This window comes from Oncorhynchus nerka, linkage group LG8 (assembly GCF_034236695.1).
Source record: "Oncorhynchus nerka isolate Pitt River linkage group LG8, Oner_Uvic_2.0, whole genome shotgun sequence".
Lineage (NCBI taxonomy): Eukaryota > Metazoa > Chordata > Actinopteri > Salmoniformes > Salmonidae > Oncorhynchus > Oncorhynchus nerka.
This window is the reverse complement of record NC_088403.1, coordinates 24,255,979-24,276,457: the sequence shown is the minus strand read 5'-3', so window position 1 is coordinate 24,276,457 and position 20,479 is coordinate 24,255,979. Positions and strand designations below refer to the sequence as shown.

At 46.0% G+C, this 20,479-nt stretch overlaps 1 protein-coding gene across 6 annotated transcripts in view; it reads right to left on the bottom strand.

Annotated features, from left to right (window-relative positions):
• magi2a (membrane associated guanylate kinase, WW and PDZ domain containing 2a) overlaps window positions 1–20,479 on the bottom strand; it is a 343,918-nt gene that overhangs the window by 25,957 nt on the left and 297,482 nt on the right. For 5 of the 6 annotated variants that reach the window (XM_065021544.1, XM_065021546.1, XM_065021541.1 and 2 more), the window contains exons 10-12: window positions 17,644–18,333; window positions 4,584–4,615; window positions 996–1,218 (exon numbers count right to left, since the gene is read on the bottom strand). In XM_065021544.1, the coding sequence (XP_064877616.1) occupies window positions 996–1,218; window positions 4,584–4,615; window positions 17,644–18,333 (945 nt within the window). The remainder of the gene's footprint in view (window positions 1–995; window positions 1,219–4,583; window positions 4,616–17,643; window positions 18,334–20,479) is intronic. The other variant, XM_065021543.1, reaches the window with a different exon arrangement.

Genomic DNA, 20,479 nt, shown 5'->3' with positions numbered 1-20,479 from the left:
AGACTATGTCCCTATAGGAACAGAACCCAGACTATGTCCCTATAGGAACAGAACCCAAACTATGTCCCTATAGGAACAGAACCCAGACAACCCAGACTATGTCCCTATAGGAACAGAACCCAGACTATGTCCCTATAGGAACAGAACCCACACAACCCAGACTATGTCCCTATAGGAACAGAACCCAGACAACCCAGACTATGTCCCTATAGGAACAGAACCCACACAACCCAGACTATGTCCCTATAGGAACAGAACCCAGACAACCCAGACTATGTCCCTATAGGAACAGAACCCAGACAACCCAGACTATGTCCCTATAGGAACAGAACCTACACAACCCAGACTATGTCCCTATAGGAACAGAACCCAGACAACCCAGACTATGTCCCTATAGGAACAGAACCCAGACAACCCAGACTATGTCCCTATAGGAACAGAACCCACACAACCCAGACTATGTCCCTATAGGAACAGAACCCAGACAACCCAGACTATGTCCCTATAGGAACAGAACCCACACAACCCAGACTATGTCCCTATAGGAACAGAACCCAGACTATGTCCCTATAGGAACAGAACCCAGACTATGTCCCTATAGGAACAGAACCCAGACAACCCAGACTATGTCCCTATAGGAACAGAACCCACACAACCCAGACTATGTCCCTATAGGAACAGAACCCAGACTATGTCCCTATAGGAACAGAACCCAGACTATGTCCCTATAGGAACAGAACCCAGACAACCCAGACTATGTCCCTATAGGAACAGAACAGGTGGAGCTGAGGCCATATTATATTGCACTATGGAGCCCTGACTACTGTTCACGAGGGCTAACAATGATTCCTTCAGGAGATGAGGTGTGTGTGTATGAGTGTGTTTGTGTGCATCTTCATTGGTCCACCTGTTCAGAAGAACATTAACCCCTGGAACCCCAGACAGATATGATGGGGCTGTTGTTGTTGTTGTACTAGTGTGTTTCCAGTACTTACGCCTACTACTCTCATAGATAGCCCTGGACTTCTCATAGAGGTCATAGGGGTCGGGCCTGCTCAGATCAAAGCCCTCGGGGAGGGCAGAGTCTGGGACTGAGGCCCTGTGGAGGTGGCGGGTCAGGAAGGGGGCGTTGTGGGGGACAACGGGGGCAGACAGACTGGTCTGGGGGCTGCCCTGACCCCCTCCCTGGCCTTGGGCCGCGTCCCACTGCTCCAACACCTGTAAACACATCAGACATCAGGGCATTGGTTCAGTCTCCACCACCCCTACCCTGGTTCTCACCCGGTCCTTACGCACTGACATCCCTAAGGGATGCAAGGGGGCGCTGTCCTGGTCCTCTAACAACTTCCTCTTAGACGAACCAAATGAGGTGAGAGCAGGTAGCAAAGCTATTCATAGTATACAGGTGGGGACAGAGGCCTTCAAGGACGTCATCGACTTCATTGACCTCTGTCATTCACTACAGCAGTCTAATATTAGTGGGAGTAGTAATGCAGCAAAGCAACATGAGCACCAGCCGGCGGCGACTAATTAAAAGCAACAACAAAGATGAAGAGAGGGGAGGTGAAGAAACGTTTTAAAGGAAATAAAAGATGCCAAGGCTTATTAAAGCAGGTCTGGAAAAGCAGTGTGTTAATTATGCAGAAGGAGAGAGAGCACAGGCACACCAGTTCAGGGCTGCTGGGAGGAAGAGGGAGGCAGGCAGAGAGCATATTAAACATGTCAGTGTGCCACTATCGTCGTCGTCGGCAGACGGCAAATGGCCAAAGTGGGCACACAGAAGGTACTGGCCCAGTGTAGAGTGGCTACGGCCCAAGACGTTCTATGATAGAGACTGTAGTGGATGCTAGAGGGGCATGGTGATAGGAGGAGTGCAAACACACAGCATTCAACCCCCTCAGAGAATCTCTAGGATGAACCTGTGTGTGTGTGTGTGTCTGTGTGTGTGTGTTCTGCAACTATAATGGAATGTAGATGTGGTGAATAATGTGTGGTGTCTCTATTGTGGAAAACACTATTGTGGTGTCTCCAATACAATGCAGAAAAGCCAGCAGTGCTAGTGTCAAAACAGGTTTGTTTAGTCCCAATTACTCTCAGCAGTGTTGAATCCCAAACCACTCAGTGTGCGTCCAGGAGAAAAAGAGAGGTAATTTATGCGGGCGTACAACCAAACAATGCAGCTAAATGCTTAAGTGCATAAAATATGATTTCTCTTCCAATTTGAAATAAGCACCACATTGATTATTCAAAGTGATACACACTATGACCTATTTTGACAAGCTGAGCTGCTTTCTTGTGTTGTGCAAATGTCAGATGTCTTTAGAAAACAGAGTGGTGTTGATGAGATAGTGAAGATGACACATCGGTATGTTAGGATGACAGTGAGAATGATAGTTGTCTATAGTAGCACCCCATAAAATGACTCGTTTGATATCAGGAGCTGTATAAATCGATGCCGCCAAAATCAAAGTGTTCCCACTCTGTGTGGTTCCACCCATCTCTGCTACTGATCTTCGGAATGTCTGAGTGTCTGGCCGTGTAATGGCAGGGTGACAGTCAGGGGATCTTATTAAGTCTGGACCAGACTATAGCCCTATCACTTCCCCTACTTCCTCCTCCTCCTCCGTCTCTCTCTCCTCCATCTATTGCACTGTATGTACTAGGTGAAGTATGAAGTATGTCCGTCTTTCCTAACTGGCCCTGAGAGGGATAAATAATGTTGTTTTGAATTTCATTGAATCTTTCCCCCTCATTTAGTCACGGGCAGTCAGGCTCTTTAAGACTGTATGACCTGTGTGTGTGGCTAGAGACTGCTGTTTCCTACACACAATACTCTCAGGTCCGGCCATAAATTGACTCTGCATCCACACCAATAGTACTAAATATATTCTGTTCTTCACTCTCATGACTATATGAGAATATACTCATATATGCACAGGCTTTGTTCCAAACTGAATTCGGAAGGCAGGGCATCATTATTACTTGTACCAACTTTGAGTCACAATTACAGAACTACCCTAGTCTCAGTTTTTAAACTTTGTATCCATGTCGGATTATTTGGGCTGAGATTCTTTGGGCTATGGAAATCGTCTTGGAACTAATGATATCCAATTAAACCTGGGCTGAACTCTGGACTCTGTGTTGGGGGCGGTTGGCAGCTGCTGTCGCTCTGAAGCCTGTTCTGCCTCTTCTCCACCACAGCTGAATGTGTGGAGAGGAACAAACACACGCTAGGGGGGAGAGAGAGAGAGAAAGAGAAGCTTCAGCCTGCCTGACTCCATAGCTATTTTCCCAGGCACTTCTTCTCCGGGAGCTCAGATTCAGAATTACCATTAATCTGTTGGAAACTGAGAGATTCAACAAAGAGGAGAACAGAAATGAGCTACAATGAGGAAGAATCCATGTGAGGGCTTGAGAGAGCTGCTGACAAGAAGGGATAACACAAAGACTGCTTCTTCGGAGTCCACGGATGTGTGGAATGTTATGATCTGTCGCCGGAGACTCCACAAATGAGCCGGGGTTAGGAGCTGGTTAGCTGTATCAGAGCCAAACTAGAAAACATGAAGTAGCATGAAATGGAATGCGCGCACACACACACACACACACACCTTGTTTCTTGGCAATACTCCATGTCTAACTCAACTCAGAGAGTGCTCTCTGTTGCATGTTGTTGTTGTTCTTCCTTGTTTATTGAGTGTTTGGGGACAGAGTCCACACAGACAGACCGACAGACGGACAGACAGACAGACAGACAGGAGGCTAGGTTTGAACAGAGGTGTCTAAAGAGGTCTCAGACATCTTGAAAGTTTCAGCTTTCAACATGTTAGTACAATCCGTCTAGACAAAATCTAAAAATACAACATTTGTATATTTTGTCTGACATACATGACATCTGAGAAAACATAGATATGACAAAAGATGATCAGGAAAGATAGCCAAGTTAGTAGCAGATCAATAGCAGCCTGGAGATGAAGGGAAGAATGGATGAGTGATAATTCTCAGTATGACTGTTAGAAAAGGGTTCTCTCACTCTCTCTATCAGGGATACAGAGGAGCTGAGAGAAGGATGGAATGTTGAGGGGACCATGCCAACCCAGAGTCTGGACCATAGATATAGCATTACTAGAAGAGCATCTGGTCTAGCAGTTTGCATAGACGTAGACTGTCATGTGCATAGACATACACCACATAGAATGACCATCAGTATTTATTTAGATCATGGCCCATCTGGCTCGGGGTATGACCAGTCTAGTAATTCTATATCTATGAGGGGGCCACTTAACCCTTTCCTCTGCATGTGATGGCAAGAGGAAGGGTCCAACTCAAGGCCAGGATACAGCAGCAGCCGAGACACGACAACAGCACTACAGTTAGTATAAGGGAAGGGAATAGAATAGAGTAGTCATTCTCAGCTAAACAGCAGCAAGACTGCAGCCAAAGTTCAGAAGATATAGATTTAAGGTTATGTAGTAAAGTCAATCAGAGCAGCTCCAACATATATGCACAGTGCAGCCATTTTGTTAACTAAATGAGTCAATTAGAATTAATGGGAGAGCTGAGGCTCGGAAGACAATGCATTTTACCTGTTTAGGGGTCTTCCAGGGTGAATAGTGACCTGCAATAGTGAGAAAACAACAATGTTTAGCCTAGAGAGTAGTGGCAGCCATTCCATTAGGTCTGAGCTGGTCTGTCTGTGTCTGAGGGCTACTCCACGAACTAAGGAAAGATAACAAAACTTAAACGGAATAAAACATTAAGAAACCAACGGAAAGATGACAGATTTGCACTAAAAGCAATGAGAGAGCTGCAAAATAATCTCACCCCAAGTGGTGCGATGCAATGTCCTTGAGAAGCAGATTCTTGAAGCACCAGAAAGACAATGGGTCAGAGAGGAACTTACAGTAACGTTGGTCTCCAAGCCAAGGGGACGTTGAAAACTGCCACCACCACAGTGCACAACACATGAAGAACACCTGCTCTTTCCATCACATAGACCGACCAGGTGAAAGCTATGATCCCTATTTGATGTCACTTGTTAAATCCACTTTAACCAGTGTAGATGAAGGAGAGGTAACAGGTTAAATAAGGATTTGTAAGTCTTGAGACAACTGAGATAATGATGGTGTAAGTGTGCCATTCAGACGGTGACCAGGCAAGACACAAAACATTAGCACGTTTTGAACTGGGTATGGTAGTAGGTGCCAGCTGCACCGGTTTGCGTCAAGAACTGAAACACTGCTGGGTTTTTCACGCTCAACAGTTTCCCGTGTGTATCAAGACTGGTCCACCACCCAAAGGACATCCAGTCAACTTGACAAGAACTGTGGCAAGAATTGGAGTCAACGTGGGCCAGCATCCCTGTGGAACGCTTTCGACACCTTGTAGAGTCCATGCCCAGACAAAGTGAGGCTGCTCTGAGGGTAAAATGCGGGGTGCAAACTCAATGTTAGGAAGGTGTTCCTAATGTTTGGTACACTCAGTGTATATATACACATTACCATATGTGTTGCTAAATCATCCCAAATAATTGATCGGGGATCATATTGGGGAAGCCTTTACCAATATTTGGATAAACATCCAGGCTTGATCTTATAACAAAATTCTCTGTCATTGAATTAGCCTTACAGGGACAACGCTTGGGAAAAACACCAGAGGTGACAGTCTGATAAAGAAAGAAATAGGATTCACACAGAAGTATAATAGGTCATAACCTTAGAAAACCCTAAACTCTCCCCTGACTCTAAAGTTGGATTGAACTGATGAGAAAGATTCGATAGGTGATGAGGCTTCACCATTCAACACAGGAGGGACTGTTTTCCACTGACAAATATAACCTACACAGTAAGTTTCCATGTTAGACTGGCAGATTTGATACAATACAAGATATACACTACAGCCGTGGTATTCAAACTGTTTCAGCGGGGACCCCGTGTTTTCAGCCAAAATTTCCGGGCACCCCATTTTTTCCCTGAAGAATTTCTCGCGACCCCACCCCAAGTCAAATGACACAACTTTGAAATCGAAACATTTGGATTTCTACATCAACAAATGACCTTCAATGCATTACATTTTCTTCTCTTATCAAAATGAAAGGAAACCAATATCATATATTTACTCAATAAAATGATGTTTCTCAAAAACGTTTTTTTTTTGTACCATCTGTCCTCAAAACGTTTGGTTCCAAATATAATTCTACATATGTTTTTATTTTGCAACCCCTACTGCAGTTCCCCCGACCCCCAATCTCACTGCACTACAGTGTACAGAGCCGTGTAGGTCCTGTAATTGTGTGGTGTTAGCAAGTCATTGCATGCACTTAATTACATCATTTGCTAGCAGTCGTATGGACCTCTGTCTTGGATTGAATCATTCAGGGAACTGTAGTCGCAACAGTCACAGCATGTGTGTGTGAGGTGATGACATATCACAACACTACTGTGCTTGGACCACATACTGCCAGACCAGAGGGCTCCAACTGTTTCTCGGGTAAATATTCATATTCCAGTTAAAGGTGTCTACTTCTAATATATCAACATGGATTGTAACTTTCGTTAATTGATTGAATGCATACCAGAGGTGCTGTGTGAATGTGCAACGTTTTGGGATGATTTTGGCCGGAGGGTAGTGTGAATGAATTGGCTGTGTTAGGAGTAGGTCATGTGTTGTCAATGGGAAAACAGAACCCACTTCGCCCCCCCTCCCCTCCCCTCCCCATACACCCATCTGTAAGCTGTAAATAATATGATGGAAGCTCCACCCCTCCCCTCCCCTCCCCTCCCCTCCCCTCCCCTCCCTCCCCATACACCCATCTGTAAACTGTAAATAATATGATGGAAGCTCCACCCCTCCCCTCCCCCCCTCCCCATACACCCATCTGTAAGCTGTAAATAATATGATGGAAGCTCCACCCCTCCCCCTCCCCTCCCCTCCCCTCCCCCCCCCATACACCCATCTGTAAACTGTAAATAATATGATGGAAGCTCCACCCCTCCCCTCCCCTCCCCATACACCCATCTGTAAACTGTAAATAATATGATGGAAGCTCCACCCCTCCCCTCCCCTCCCCATACACCCATCTGTAAGCTGTAAATAATATGATGGAAGCTCCACCCCTCCCCCTCCCCTCCCCTCCCCTCCCCTCCCCATACACCCATCTGTAAACTGTAAATAATATGATGGAAGCTCCACCCCTCCCCTCCCCTCCCCTCCCCATACACCCATCTGTAAGCTGTAAATAATATGATGGAAGCTCCACCCCTCCCCCTCCCCTCCCCTCCCCTCCCCATACACCCATCTGTAAACTGTAAATAATATGATGGAAGCTCCACCGCTACACTTCTATCTGTCCACACCGAAGGGGAAGGGCGAGTCCTTACCCACCATCACTGTCATCTAAACAGGCCCAGCCAACATTTACTCAGCAAATGACAACATTCCACAATCTACTAGAACACATGATCACAACAAACAGAGTGTAACAGAATGCAGGAATTCCAGCGATACTCTCAGAGCTAATGCAACGCAAGGCAGCAGTCTCACATCAAAAGACCCAGCTTCATAACACATACGGCCCAAACTATTCACTCCACATCGGCCCCCCCGGAGAAACGTAAAAAAAATGTAAAAAACAAACAACAGACTGTCTGTCTTCTCAATTCAATTTTCACCCTCTCCAGGAACAGAACGAGTGGATGCAAATCGTCGAGGATCGAATTAGCGAGTGGCTGCCTGCCTTAAATGCCAGGAGGCTTCCCAGCGCTAGTCTCTTTTTAAGGGCGCAAATCACACCGTAAACATGCCCTCCATCACCAACGAGTGGCACAGCAGCAATGGAAAGTGATCAACAAAAGAGAGGCGGTGGTAGAGGATGGAGGAAGGGAGAGAGATGAAGCGACAGAGAAGACATATTTGCAAACTATCAGTCTCTCTCAGTGAGTCATCAATCTGACTGGAGCTTGCCTTGTACAGATCCACGGCTAGAATATAGATTTTTATAGATGGGGGGGAAATTACAGCAGCTTATCAGGAACGACATTTAACAATTCTCAAATCCAATTATTTTTTTGGACAGCTCTATCAGCACAGGCACAACATATATACAGATGAGAAAGAAGCCACATTACTGGGTGACACATGAGAGCGTTCAGACGGCAGGTCTGTTTTTTAATGAAAACTGACTCTCTTCACTTTCTCAAAACAAGGTCAATCAAAACAAGTGCTCTTAGGATGACCTGCTATCAACCGGCATTACTTCAAGACAGAACAACCTGTGTTCCCTGGGAAAGGCAGAGCAACAACCATCATGGAAGGTACTCCACAGGGGAAATCCATTCATTGTTAACTCAGGCATAGGAGGTGTTTGGTTAGACAGAGATGTCAGTGGTGCCCTTTCCTATGGTAGATCAGCACTGAGATGTATTGAGTGACAGACTCTTGCCTCTGTTCCTGTGAGACCCCATACCAGAGAACATTACTGAGTCAAATATGTTCTAATACCTGAGCTGCATTTAATTTAGTTTGCCTGGTACGGTAGAACCAATTTTATAGTTCAGATAGTGCAAGGATCTGAGCTAGTGCTACATCTGCAAGTTAACCATGACAGGTCATGTTATCATTGGCCTACAGTACTCATAGTATGTAACACTTGCAATGATGACATTCCACCTGGAGATCTGACATAGTAGAGGTGTCTGAAGTGAATAATTTGTCACAGAGCAATGGGACAGGACCATGTAAGAGCAGCGGGACAGGACCATGTAAGAGCAGTTGGACAGGACCATGTTAGAGCAGTGGGACAGGACCATGTTAGAGCAGCGGGACAGGACCATGTAAGAGCAGTGGGACAGGACCATGTAAGAGCAGTGGGACAGGACCATGTTAGAGCAGTGGGACAGGACCATGTAAGAGCAGTGGGACAGGACCATGTTAGAGCAGTGGGACAGGACCATGTTAGAGCAGTGGGACAGGACCATGTTAGAGCAGCGGGACAGGACCATGTAAGAGCAGCGGGACAGGACCATGTAAGAGCAGTGGGACAGGACCATGTTAGAGCAGTGGGACAGGACCATGTTAGAGCAGTGGGACAGGACCATGTTAGAGCAGTGGGACAGGACCATGTTAGAGCAGTGGGACAGGACCATGTAAGAGCAGTGGGACAGGACCATGTAAGAGCAGCGGGACAGGACCATGTAAGAGCAGTGGGACAGGACCATGTTAGAGCAGTGGGACAGGACCATGTTAGAGCAGTGGGACAGGACCATGTAAGAGCAGTGGGACAGGACCATGTAAGAGCAGCGGGACAGGACCATGTAAGAGCAGTGGGACAGGACCATGTTAGAGCAGTGGGACAGGACCATGTTAGAGCAGTGGGACAGGACCATGTTAGAGCAGTGGGACAGGACCATGTAAGAGCAGTGGGACAGGACCATGTAAGAGCAGTGGGACAGGACCATGTAAGATAAATGGGACAGGACCATGTTAGAGCAGTGGGACAGGACCATGTTAGAGCAGTGGGACAGAACCATGTTAGAGCAGTGGGACAGGACCATGTAAGATAAATGGGACAGGACCATGTAAGATAAATAGGACAGGGCCATGTTAGAGCAGCGAGACAGGACCATGTAAGAGAAATGGGACAGGACCATGTTAGAGCAGCGAGACAGGACCATGTTAGAGAAATGGGACAGGGCCATGTTAGAGCAGCGAGACAGGACCATGTAAGAGAAATGGGACAGGACCATGTAAGATAAATGGGACAGGACCATGTTAGAGAAATGGGACAGGGCCATGTTAGAGAAATGGGACAGGGCCATGTTAGAGCAGCGAGACAGGACCATGTAAGAGAAATGGGACAGGACCATGTTAGAGCAGCGAGACAGGACCATGTAAGAGAAATGGGACAGGACCATGTTAGAGCAGTGGGACAGGACCATGTAAGAAAAATGGGACAGGACCATGTTAGAGAAATGGGACAGGGCCATGTTAGAGAAATGGGACAGGGCCATGTTAGAGCAGCGAGACAGGACTATGTAAGAGAAATGGGACAGGACCATGTTAGAGCAGTGGGACAGGACCATGTAAGAGAAATGGGACAGGACCATGTTAGAGCAGTGGGACAGGACCATGTAAGAGAAATGGGACAGGACCATGTAAGAGAAATGGGACAGGGCCATGTTAGAGCAGTGGGACAGGACCATGTAAGAGAAATGGGACAGGACCATGTTAGAGTAGCGAGACAGGACCACCATTTTTACGGTGACTCTTCTGCTCCAATGAGACCATGCTGACCCACTGCAGTTTCCTGTGGCAACTAATCGATGACCATGGCGGAGCACTGAACAACTGGCCCTGTCCATGGTCCTAATGCCCCTCAGGATATCAGGTAGTGTATATTGTATTAAGGAGCTGTCCCCGTACAGTTAATGAGTTGATTGAATCAGAGCCATACGAAGCCCCATGTAGATTTAGATATTTCCAACATGACACGACACACCTGCACACGCGTATAGACATGCATGTGCACACACACACACTCACAACCGTGAAGAGCACTATAATATCACACCGCCAGGCTAACAGCCGGCCATGTCATTATTTAAATGAGATTTGGATAACACTACAATTTGATGGAATCTTGCATAGCTTATGAATAAAGCCCACAGGGACGGTTAGCTACTTTAAATAATATCTGGCGCATGAAAATTTATTTTGTTGCATGCTGGTTCCATGTTCACTCACGTGTTCAATACCAACACACATCTAGCTGAGGAACAGTAGAAACGATGTGCAGAGAGAAAACTCCATGCTTCAATCCACATTACAGCTCACAACAACACAATCATTTCTTTATCCCTACTACTCGTATAATACAATCACACTTTAAATCACATGCTTTAAACACACTCCAAATAAAAGCGCCTAGTTTTGTCAATGGAGCCGTTGAGCCGATCCAGGTTAAGCACCCTACTTAGACTCGCTACACACTTTTGTGGAGCCTTAACCCCTGACTCAATGAAAGTGATCTTAGCACCACTCAACCCTAGTAAATGTGTCTAACCTCTTCCAGCCCCGCTCGGATCTGACCTGGCTGCTCACCCATAAGCCATTTGGATGTCTCTTCCACATCCCTCTCTCTTCCTGTTCCTCTCTCCTAGGGCCATTCTGATTGGCCAAGGATTCCTGCAGCGGCACAGGGCAGTTCTGGATTGGCTCAGCTCTGCATGGTGCATGTTGGTGGAGACAGAGCTGTGAACATGGCTGTTGCTGTTCAGCACTGTGCTGGTTTGGCAGGCAGCCTGCTCTAGCGCCTCTTACTGTTAGCCAATGAATCACTGTCTGGCTGTGTGCTGAATAATCCCTGTGTTGCTGGGCGGTGCTCATTGATTCAAAGACTCTCCATCCCTCCCTTCTCTCGATCTCTCCCTCTCTCCTTCTCTCTCTTTGTTGTGATAGTCATCTCTGGTCCAGCCTGGAGGAAGATATAGCCACCTTAAAGAGCATTAGGAGGGAACAGGAGGGAACAGGACAGGCCAATTGAGCAAGAAAGACTAGAATGACTAACACACTGGCAGCATCGTCAAGAGAAAACCTCAGTGAGAGAGTGTACTCGACCAGCAAACAGCTATTGACCATGTATGGGTGTATGAGTATGTGTGTACTGTGTATGTATACATATGGGTTTCTGCTGATGGGTAAGCATGGGTGGGCGAACGTATGTGAACTTCACAATCCTGCCACGTCGAGGCACACTAAACGGACATGTCTGAAATCCTCCAATTAGTGTTATGGTGAAGGCAGCTTGGGTAATGGCGTAGATGGGCCTTAATGAGGGTGTCTGCAGCACACTCACTAATTAGTGGCGCTGGTGAGAGGCACGGCGGCTATTTGTATTGGCAGAAACATGCCAGGAGTCAGTGGGGAGTTGAAGGATGGCTGAATATCTGAACTTTATTAGGAGAACAGGACCGTTTAAAAGTGATCACGCGTAATTCACTGGATGTTAGGGATGGTAAGTGAGTCCGTTTCTGATCCATGGAGGAGAGAGTAAACAGTGTGGACCTCCTCCATTCCTGACGATGAGCATTATGGGAATTGATACCAATACAAGTGAAGACATACACATGGATGAACACACACACACACAACCAAACATAAGCTCACGCACACACATTCACATCGCAAGCTCAAGTGACTGCACTGATAACATCAATTTAGCTGTCATAAGGTAGTTATGAAGTAGCAAACCATGAAGCAATAATGAACAACTATATGACAGGAACATCAGAAAGCTATGGGCTAGAGGCACGGTGTAAACACAGACATTACACCCACAGTGCATGTACAGCTAATATATGTGTTTCTGCTACCATTTAGCAATGATGATCACTAACGCCACTTCAAATACTATAATATTTGTGGAGACACGGTGAAACACATTCAATGAAGCCTCCACACAGTGACAGTGGTTGCAACTTTCACGGCAACGCTCATCCGTTGAGTACTGGTGACCATGACAACATGTTGCCTGGCTACATCATAAACAAAACGCACGCACGCAAGCAATCGCACACAAACAGAGTGCTGGGCCCTCTCTGAAATCATACATCTCAATAGTCAATAGCTCCCAGAGATAAGAGCTCTCCCTCATCATAGTCAGTGAGGCCTGTGGCCATCCCCTGACAGACAGAGCTGCTGTGGGGTAACTCAGCCCCCACTGATCATTTAGGATCTCACTAACGCTGTCACTGCCTTTAATGGAGGGGTTGGCACGGCAACCCGCCATAAAAGAGCCACAACAGCGCCGTGAGGCCTACGCGGACAAGAAATCATGAGTGTGTGTGTAAAAGAGATGAATAAACGTTTAATAATAAGGCTGTCACAGCTTCCCCCTCTGGTGACAGAGGGTGTCAGTACTAAACACATCCACCAGATGGTGCTGTCTCAGTGTGTTGTGAGGCTGGGAGGTGGTAGACTGTTGACACGTCTGGAGCCGTCTGTCATTAGATGAGCCGCATGACAGTGCTAGCCACACAACCATCTGGCCCCACCACACGCACACACACGCTCATACACACACTCTCATACACACACTGCTGCACAACGGACAGAGCCAATGCATAATCAACTTAGTTAGCTAGTCCTCCCTCTGCTCTCTCTCAGTTTGAGAGTGTTTACCAAATAGATGAGCTGTGTGTATGTCTGTGTGTCTGTGCCATGACACAAACAAGGTATTTGAGAGTCAATGAGAAGAGTAAGTCGCTCTGGATAAGAGCGTCTGCTAAATGACTTAAATGTAAATGTAAGAGAGGACATGTTTGCTAGTTGAATGTAATGTGGTGACAGACAGACATTGGTGGTCATCTCTTTACTCTCTCTCTGGGCAGTGAGTTGAGTGGAGGCACAGGTCCTCAGGGACCGAGACAGGGGCCATTTTAATTAGAATGTATGGCCTGGATCCATTTCCCTGACAGCCCAGCCAAATCGCTGGGCATTAAGAGCTGGAACATCATTACAATGGAATGGTGACAGTTTTATTAGGGACGTAATGGCCTGGCTAAACGCTGGAAGCTCTCATCCCTGATTGGATTGGAGGGATGGAAAGATATTTTTTCTGATTTCACCCGAAGCAACAGAAGTCAAGATCTGGGAGCCGGAAGGGAGCGTGAGCTATTGCCTGCAGGGGTTGAGGTCCTTTCCATTCCAATTCAGTTCAAGTTAGGACATGAGGTGAATTGAAATTCCAATTCAATCACTAAAAAAATCCTAATGGAAGAAAAATGAGTTTGTGACAGAATCTCCAGCCAATGTGGTATGGGTGGGGGAGGGGCTAATACTTTCTGTTTCCCCACTGCAGACGGCCATGTTTGAAACAGACTGAATCGTGTCAAGTGACTACTATGACCTTTCACCCTCACAGGGTGAGTCTGTCACAAGATGTCCGACAAACCGTGGCGTTCTGCCTCAGGGTGGTGGTGTGGAAGAGCTAAATGGTGCTAAGTGGGTTTGATGTAATGTGACTAAATCTACATCAGTTAGCTAGCTGCTTCATGGGCCAGCAGGCAGCGCTTCTAGGAGAGCGCACTCCTTTTGACCTTCCAGCTCTGCTCGACCGCCAGGGTCCGACTACTACACAGATGGGAGGCTCTTTGAGTGTGTGTGTGTGTGTGTGTGTGTGTGTGTGTGTGTGTGTCCCTCATGAGACAAAAATGACTTAACCTCTCAGCACCCAAACCCACTTCCTGGTCTCACATGTTCTGCTTTCTTCTCTCCTCCATTCCCCTGCCTCCTCTTCCCTCTGTTTCTCATTCTGTTCACATGCACTCTGTGGGGCCCTGGATTACATGCCAGCCTAATAAAGAAATGTGCAACTGACAGTAGATCAATTCCCAAAATGACATTGACCTTTCTCTGTAAGTTAGTCACCATGGAGCTATCTGCCTGGCTCTCTGACTATTAGTCTTCTACCAGTTGATCAACAATTACTGACAGGGTGTGTGCGTGCGTAGCACCAGTGTAATGGCTGAGTCATTGTGGGGCATTATTGCAATCACACTTCAATAGGGCAGGAGGATTAATGGGAGCTTGCTGATCACAGCAGGCTTAACTACAACTCATGTCCTGCTATCTATGGACCTCTACAGTGGATGGGATCACTCTCTCTCTTTCCCCTGAATGATACAAAACCATACTGACTGATCACATTAAACAAGGTCCATCAAGTAGAGGTTTTCTACCTTATATTAGAAAGTGAGATTTTTCTGACTTTGACCAGTGACATTGAGTTCCTTATACAATTTTAATAGATTTCCTACCCCAAGTAATGTACCTGTATACGTACAGATTTCATATCACTGATCTATCTGATGTGATCATCTCTACAACACTCCAATCATCCCTGAGGAAACAAGAGGAGAATCATAGTATGACTGAGATAAAGATGGCTAGCCTGTTAGCAGCCTGTTACATGTTGTCTGTTAGCAGCCTGTTACATGTTGTCTGTTAGCAGGCCTCTCAGACAAAACAAGACGGAAATAAAAGCACTATAGCGCAAATTAGCAACTAGCGGTGGCTTGTTAACATTCTATATCCTGCTTGCGTCATTGTCTATTTATTTCCACGCTGTAATTCTCTGCACACAGAAGTCTTACATACTTTTTCTAAAAGAAAGGTCGCAGAGCAAATAGAAAACAGACACCTTGAAAATGAGTCAGCGTTTTTATCAAGCAGGAAATTCAATCAATAAAATCTCCACCTCCTACAGATACAAGTGGACGGGATCACTCCCTTTCTCTCCTCCATGAGATCGCTCTTTCTCCCCTGAATGATACAAAACCATACTGACATCACATTAAACAAGGTCCATCAAGTAGAGGTTTGCAACCTTAGAGAAGAAAGTCAATTTTTTTGACTTGAATAGGTGACGGTAGTAATATTGGGTTCCATATCAAATCTTAAAAGGTGCAATATGCAGAAATCGCTCCACCATTTCCTGGTTGCAAAAATTCTAGTAATTCGCCGTATTTCATTTTATGTGACAAAACAAGCAGTCATTGTGTAGTGAATCATTGTAACATCCAAAACCAAAAATATTGTATTTTCAGCTGTTTGAAGCTGGTGTACAAAACCGAAAGTAAAAGACGCAAAAACGAAATTTAAGAATGGGAAACATAGAAATAGCGCACATAGAACAGATCTCCTCTATAGCTGTTCTAATACTCATACTAACCGTACTATTTGTGACGTGAAATTGAGTATATAGTATGCTTATTGGTCATAGTATGGATATAGTTAGTATGCCAAAAGTTCCCGGATGTCGTACTAAAATATGAAGTATACAAGCAGAGGACACTATTTCCGTACTTTAGGACCCATAATGCAATTATTCAGGAAATGAGTGTGGCTTCATATCGTTTTCAGATTTGAAGAAATGGAGGAAAATATGCAACGAAGTACAACGAGAGCGTATACAAATGCATTGCTACTTAACTAATTATGACAAATGTTATGAAAATGTTGACCAATGTAATAAAGTAATGACTTTTCAAATAGGTTACCTTACACATTATGTTGGCTGACAATTTGTTAGCTACACTGTCATTACGAACCACATAGCATATCATTATAGCAGTATGTACCGGTATATTGTTAGCTAGCTACCTAACGTTAGTTAGTAGCCTAACATTAGGCTACTTATACATCAAACTTGCCAGTATATTAACTATAGGCTATCTAACTTAACTACCCAACGCTAATTGACTTGATTATTCCCGTCATTCTTAGCTTAGCTAAATATAGTCGTTGTGCGTTCTCAATGGACATTCGGGTGGTTTCATAAATTCGTTCTGGCTATCTACTCCAATTTGCAGAATAATTCATTAACGAGTGCTCAACATCCATTGAATATGGCCGGTGTCAGTAAACCTCAGGAAAAAAACGTCATTAAATTGTTGCCAGCAGCAACACAGTTACAGTCACCAATGCTCTGGATAACATGAACGCTGCCAGCTCTGCTAGGGCAAGTCAAATTGTCAGAGTGATCTCATTTGTGTCTGGAAGCAGCTAGCAAGCTAGCCAACGTTAGCTTGGGTGCTTGACTGCCGTTGTAAGGTCAGAACACTCAAATCAACCCTACTCCTCGGCCCTGAGCGTCCAGTGTGCACTTCGAGAGCAATTTACGAGCGCACTCTGACACTCCAGATTGAATTTAAGAACACACCCAAAGTCGAAAAATGTCTAACTAGTCATTTATATGCTAACTAGCTAGCAAGAGGTTGCATAGCTACAGCATCAACTTCCGGTAGACAGGCGAAGAGCTAGTACGCTCAACTGAAAGGATACTGTTCATTTACAGTATACTAAAATGAACTAATAGTATGTAGTATATACTCACTAAGTATGTAGTATACAGTATGTTAGTAAGGGTGTTCGAACACAGCTTATATCTTGCTCACATCACAGTCTTTTTATTTGGGCTGTAATTTTCTGCTCACAAAAGTCTAGACTGCACACATACTAAACTTTTAGGTCGCAGTACAAATAGAAAAACTGAAAAACCTTAAAAACAAGTCAGCGTTTTTATCAAGCAGGAAATGTCATTTAAAAAAATCTCTGTTCGGATACCAAAGAAAGAGCGCAAGCTAAATACACACAACATGAGTCCTTCAGAGTAAACAGAAGGTAAGCACTTTTTCTCCCCAGTAAGTAAAAGGAAGTAGAGCAAAGATCCTGTGAGAGTAGCTGTGTGTCAGTCAAACACGGCCGTACTGTATAATGGGTTTCTGTGGTCTTAGGACAGGACACACACAGACAGAACACACACACTCACCTGGACCAGGTCACCAGGAAAAAGAGAGAGAGATAGAGATAGAGAAAGACAGCTTGAGAGAGCAAGATATACAGAGAAAGAGAGATAGAAGGATATAATATCGATAGAAGAGAGAACGAGAAAGACAGAGAGAAAGAAAAAGACAGAGTGAAAGAAAGAGAGGGACAGGAAGAGAAAGAGAGAGAGAGAGTGAGAGAGAGTGAGAGTGAGAGAGAGAGAGAGAGAGAGAGAGAGAGATGGGTATATGAAGAAGCTCTTCTACATGGAGAGAAAGACAGGAAGTAGCCAGCCGGTTATCGAGGCCCAAGGCATATTCTTACCTCCTCCACCCCTCTGGATGACCAGACTGGTCTCAGCCCCGACGGCACACTCCTTGAGCAGCTCCACCACCTGGGTGTGATTGAGGCCCTGCACTCCCTGCTGGTTGATGTCTACGATCAGGTCCCCCTCACACAGACCAGGACACCCCTGGGGCTCCAGCACCTGCTTCACCCTCTGGCCCGTAGGGCTGTCTGCGATGGTGAACCCGAACCCTTCCGCCCCCTTCACCATGGTCAGCGTCAGCAGCTCCGCCTGCGTCGCCCCCGATGACGCCATGGACACAGAGTCCTCGCCGTGCGGCCCGCCGGGCGTCAGGGAGGAGCCGTCCAGGTGGGTGTCGCCGGGGTGCGGCGGCGGAGGGGGTTGATGGTGATGGTGGGCGTTGAGATGTTGGTCACCGTGCTCCTGGACGAAACGTGCCGTGCGCGAGATGTAGTCCATGTAGCTGTCGTAGTTGGAGCGTCCATTGACCAGGAGGGGGCGCTGCTCCATCAGGCCCAGGGGGGAGAGGAGGGTGGTGGTGGTGCCGGCGCTGGCGCCCGGGTCCTCGGGGTCGTAGGGCAACTGGTAGCCACGGCACAGCACCAGGGTTACGCTCTGCCCGATGGGCACTGACTGGAACAGCTTGACCACGTCGGCATGGGTGGTGCCCAGGACACACACGTCATTGATGTACACGATGACATCACCTGGAGGAGGGGAGACACACAGCCAATCAAGGCCAAATAGACTGCAAAAACAAAGACCTATAGGGTGTTCAATAGGGCTTATTCAATATTGTGTAGAACAAGCATGGTTCTTTATCATGCAGAATCTGTCTTTGTCTCAGTATCAATACGCTACATTTCTATCTAAAATGTAATCTGAACGTTGCATTCTACTGAATAGGTCCTAGAATTACTGTACCTGAATTAGACGTCAGATAATGGACAAAACCATTAGGCACAGAAATACACTAGTCAGTGAATTGCGTGGTGGACAAACGAGTGAGATTTGCCACACCTCATCATTGTACCTATCGCTACACACACTCAGCTATGTAGATAACTCACAGTTAATACACAATAGCTCTCGCTCTGACAAAGTGCCATATCTCGGTCTCCGGTGCTGTATTCAATTTAATATTGTATTTTGTGTTCTGTCAGGTGAGATACGGCTCTATATTTCAAAAGATGTTGATTAAGTGGGAGAACACAAGGTGGCATCCATGTTAAATTTCAGTCCCGCCAAAACGCACTGCCCAGGTTTATAATGACAATCATTATTTTTCAATTATAAGCATAATTATTATGCTAATCGGAGAGAGAGGAGAGATAGAGAGGGACAAAGAGAGAGACAGGGAGAGAGAGAGAGAGGAGATGTATGCACAATTACCACAGATGTTTGCAACTCAGCACAAACAGACCTGGGAACCAGGCTACTTAGCATTCCCTGTCAGTGTCATTTCCTTTTTGTGTGGAGACAGAGCGCGTTCAGAGTTGAAATGCAGGTTCATATTGACAGAGCGTTAACGTATTCCTGGAGGCAGTGTGACATGCGGAAGCAGGACTGTTTAATTAATCTGGGTAAATATGGACGACATTTGCCTGGAGCCCTGGTGTCACAATCAATACCTTCACACGCTCCTGGAAAACAAATGATGGCGCCATGACCTCATCATGCCCTGGCCGCAGTGGCCCCGGAAATCATTCTTTATGACGGGTGACGAGGAGGGACACCACTGGAGGATTTCACTCGCAATTTCTCACACACCAAATATGTAGGCGCATACATACGAACACACTCACACAGTGCCACGCACACACACTTTGTCTCTCCGTCTCTATCCTCCGCTTCTCTTTGACCTCTAGTTCCTTCTCAAAACAATCACGAACCTCTACTCTACATTACCCTACGTCTTAAATCACCAATGTCCTCCAACCTCCACACTATGACCTGACCAATAGAAACACGCTATCTAGCACCAAGGACCATGATGCTTCCATCACGTCTATCTTCATTGTCTAATAACATCTATCTTCTACTAATGGTCGTTCAACAGTATGGAACAGAAGACACCCTCCTCCTGCCAAGAACAGGCCATCATATCATAGTGTTAAAGTGTCCCCAGTAGGGGAGGTCTGACTGAAGTAGAGGCCATATGTGTCCATGGCGGAGGACAGAGTAGCCATCTGGACCATTAGCACATACACACACACAGGCAGAGTGAGAGAGATGGAGAAAGTGAAAGAGAGAGAGAGAGAGATGGAGAGGGAGAGAGAGAGAGAGAGAAATGGAGAGGGAGAGAGAGATGGAGGGGGAGAGGGAGAGAGGGAGGGAGAAAGCAAATTAAAAGTGAGAGAGAGATGGAGAGAGAGAGAGAGGAGAGAGAGAGAGGGGAGAGAGAGTAGCACTGATGATGACACAGTGACAACCACAGCACTGCAACTGCACTACTGACCCCACAGCACTGCACTGCTGTCACTGCAGAATGGCTATTTACTCTATGTCACCCTATTCAGGAAACTAGGCGTATGTCGCAAGTCACCACTTCACAGGAGAGCCGTTTGAACGTAAAAGTATTTGTTTATCAAAATGCCTTCTCGAACATGTGAACTTTCATGCCTTAATAACAAACTTGTATGCCATCTGTAAATACGAATAAATAAATAAAATTACGAGCCCTGTTGGTTAAGCCACAGAAAAAGACAGCAATCTTCCCACTAGCCATGACTGGATGAGATAATGAGTGGGCTGGACATGCCGTGAGAGGAGTTCGTATTAGTCTGCCATATAGAGGCTTCTGTGTTGGCAATTCTGTCGGACGCGGCTTTAAAAAAAAAATCTTGTGTAGTG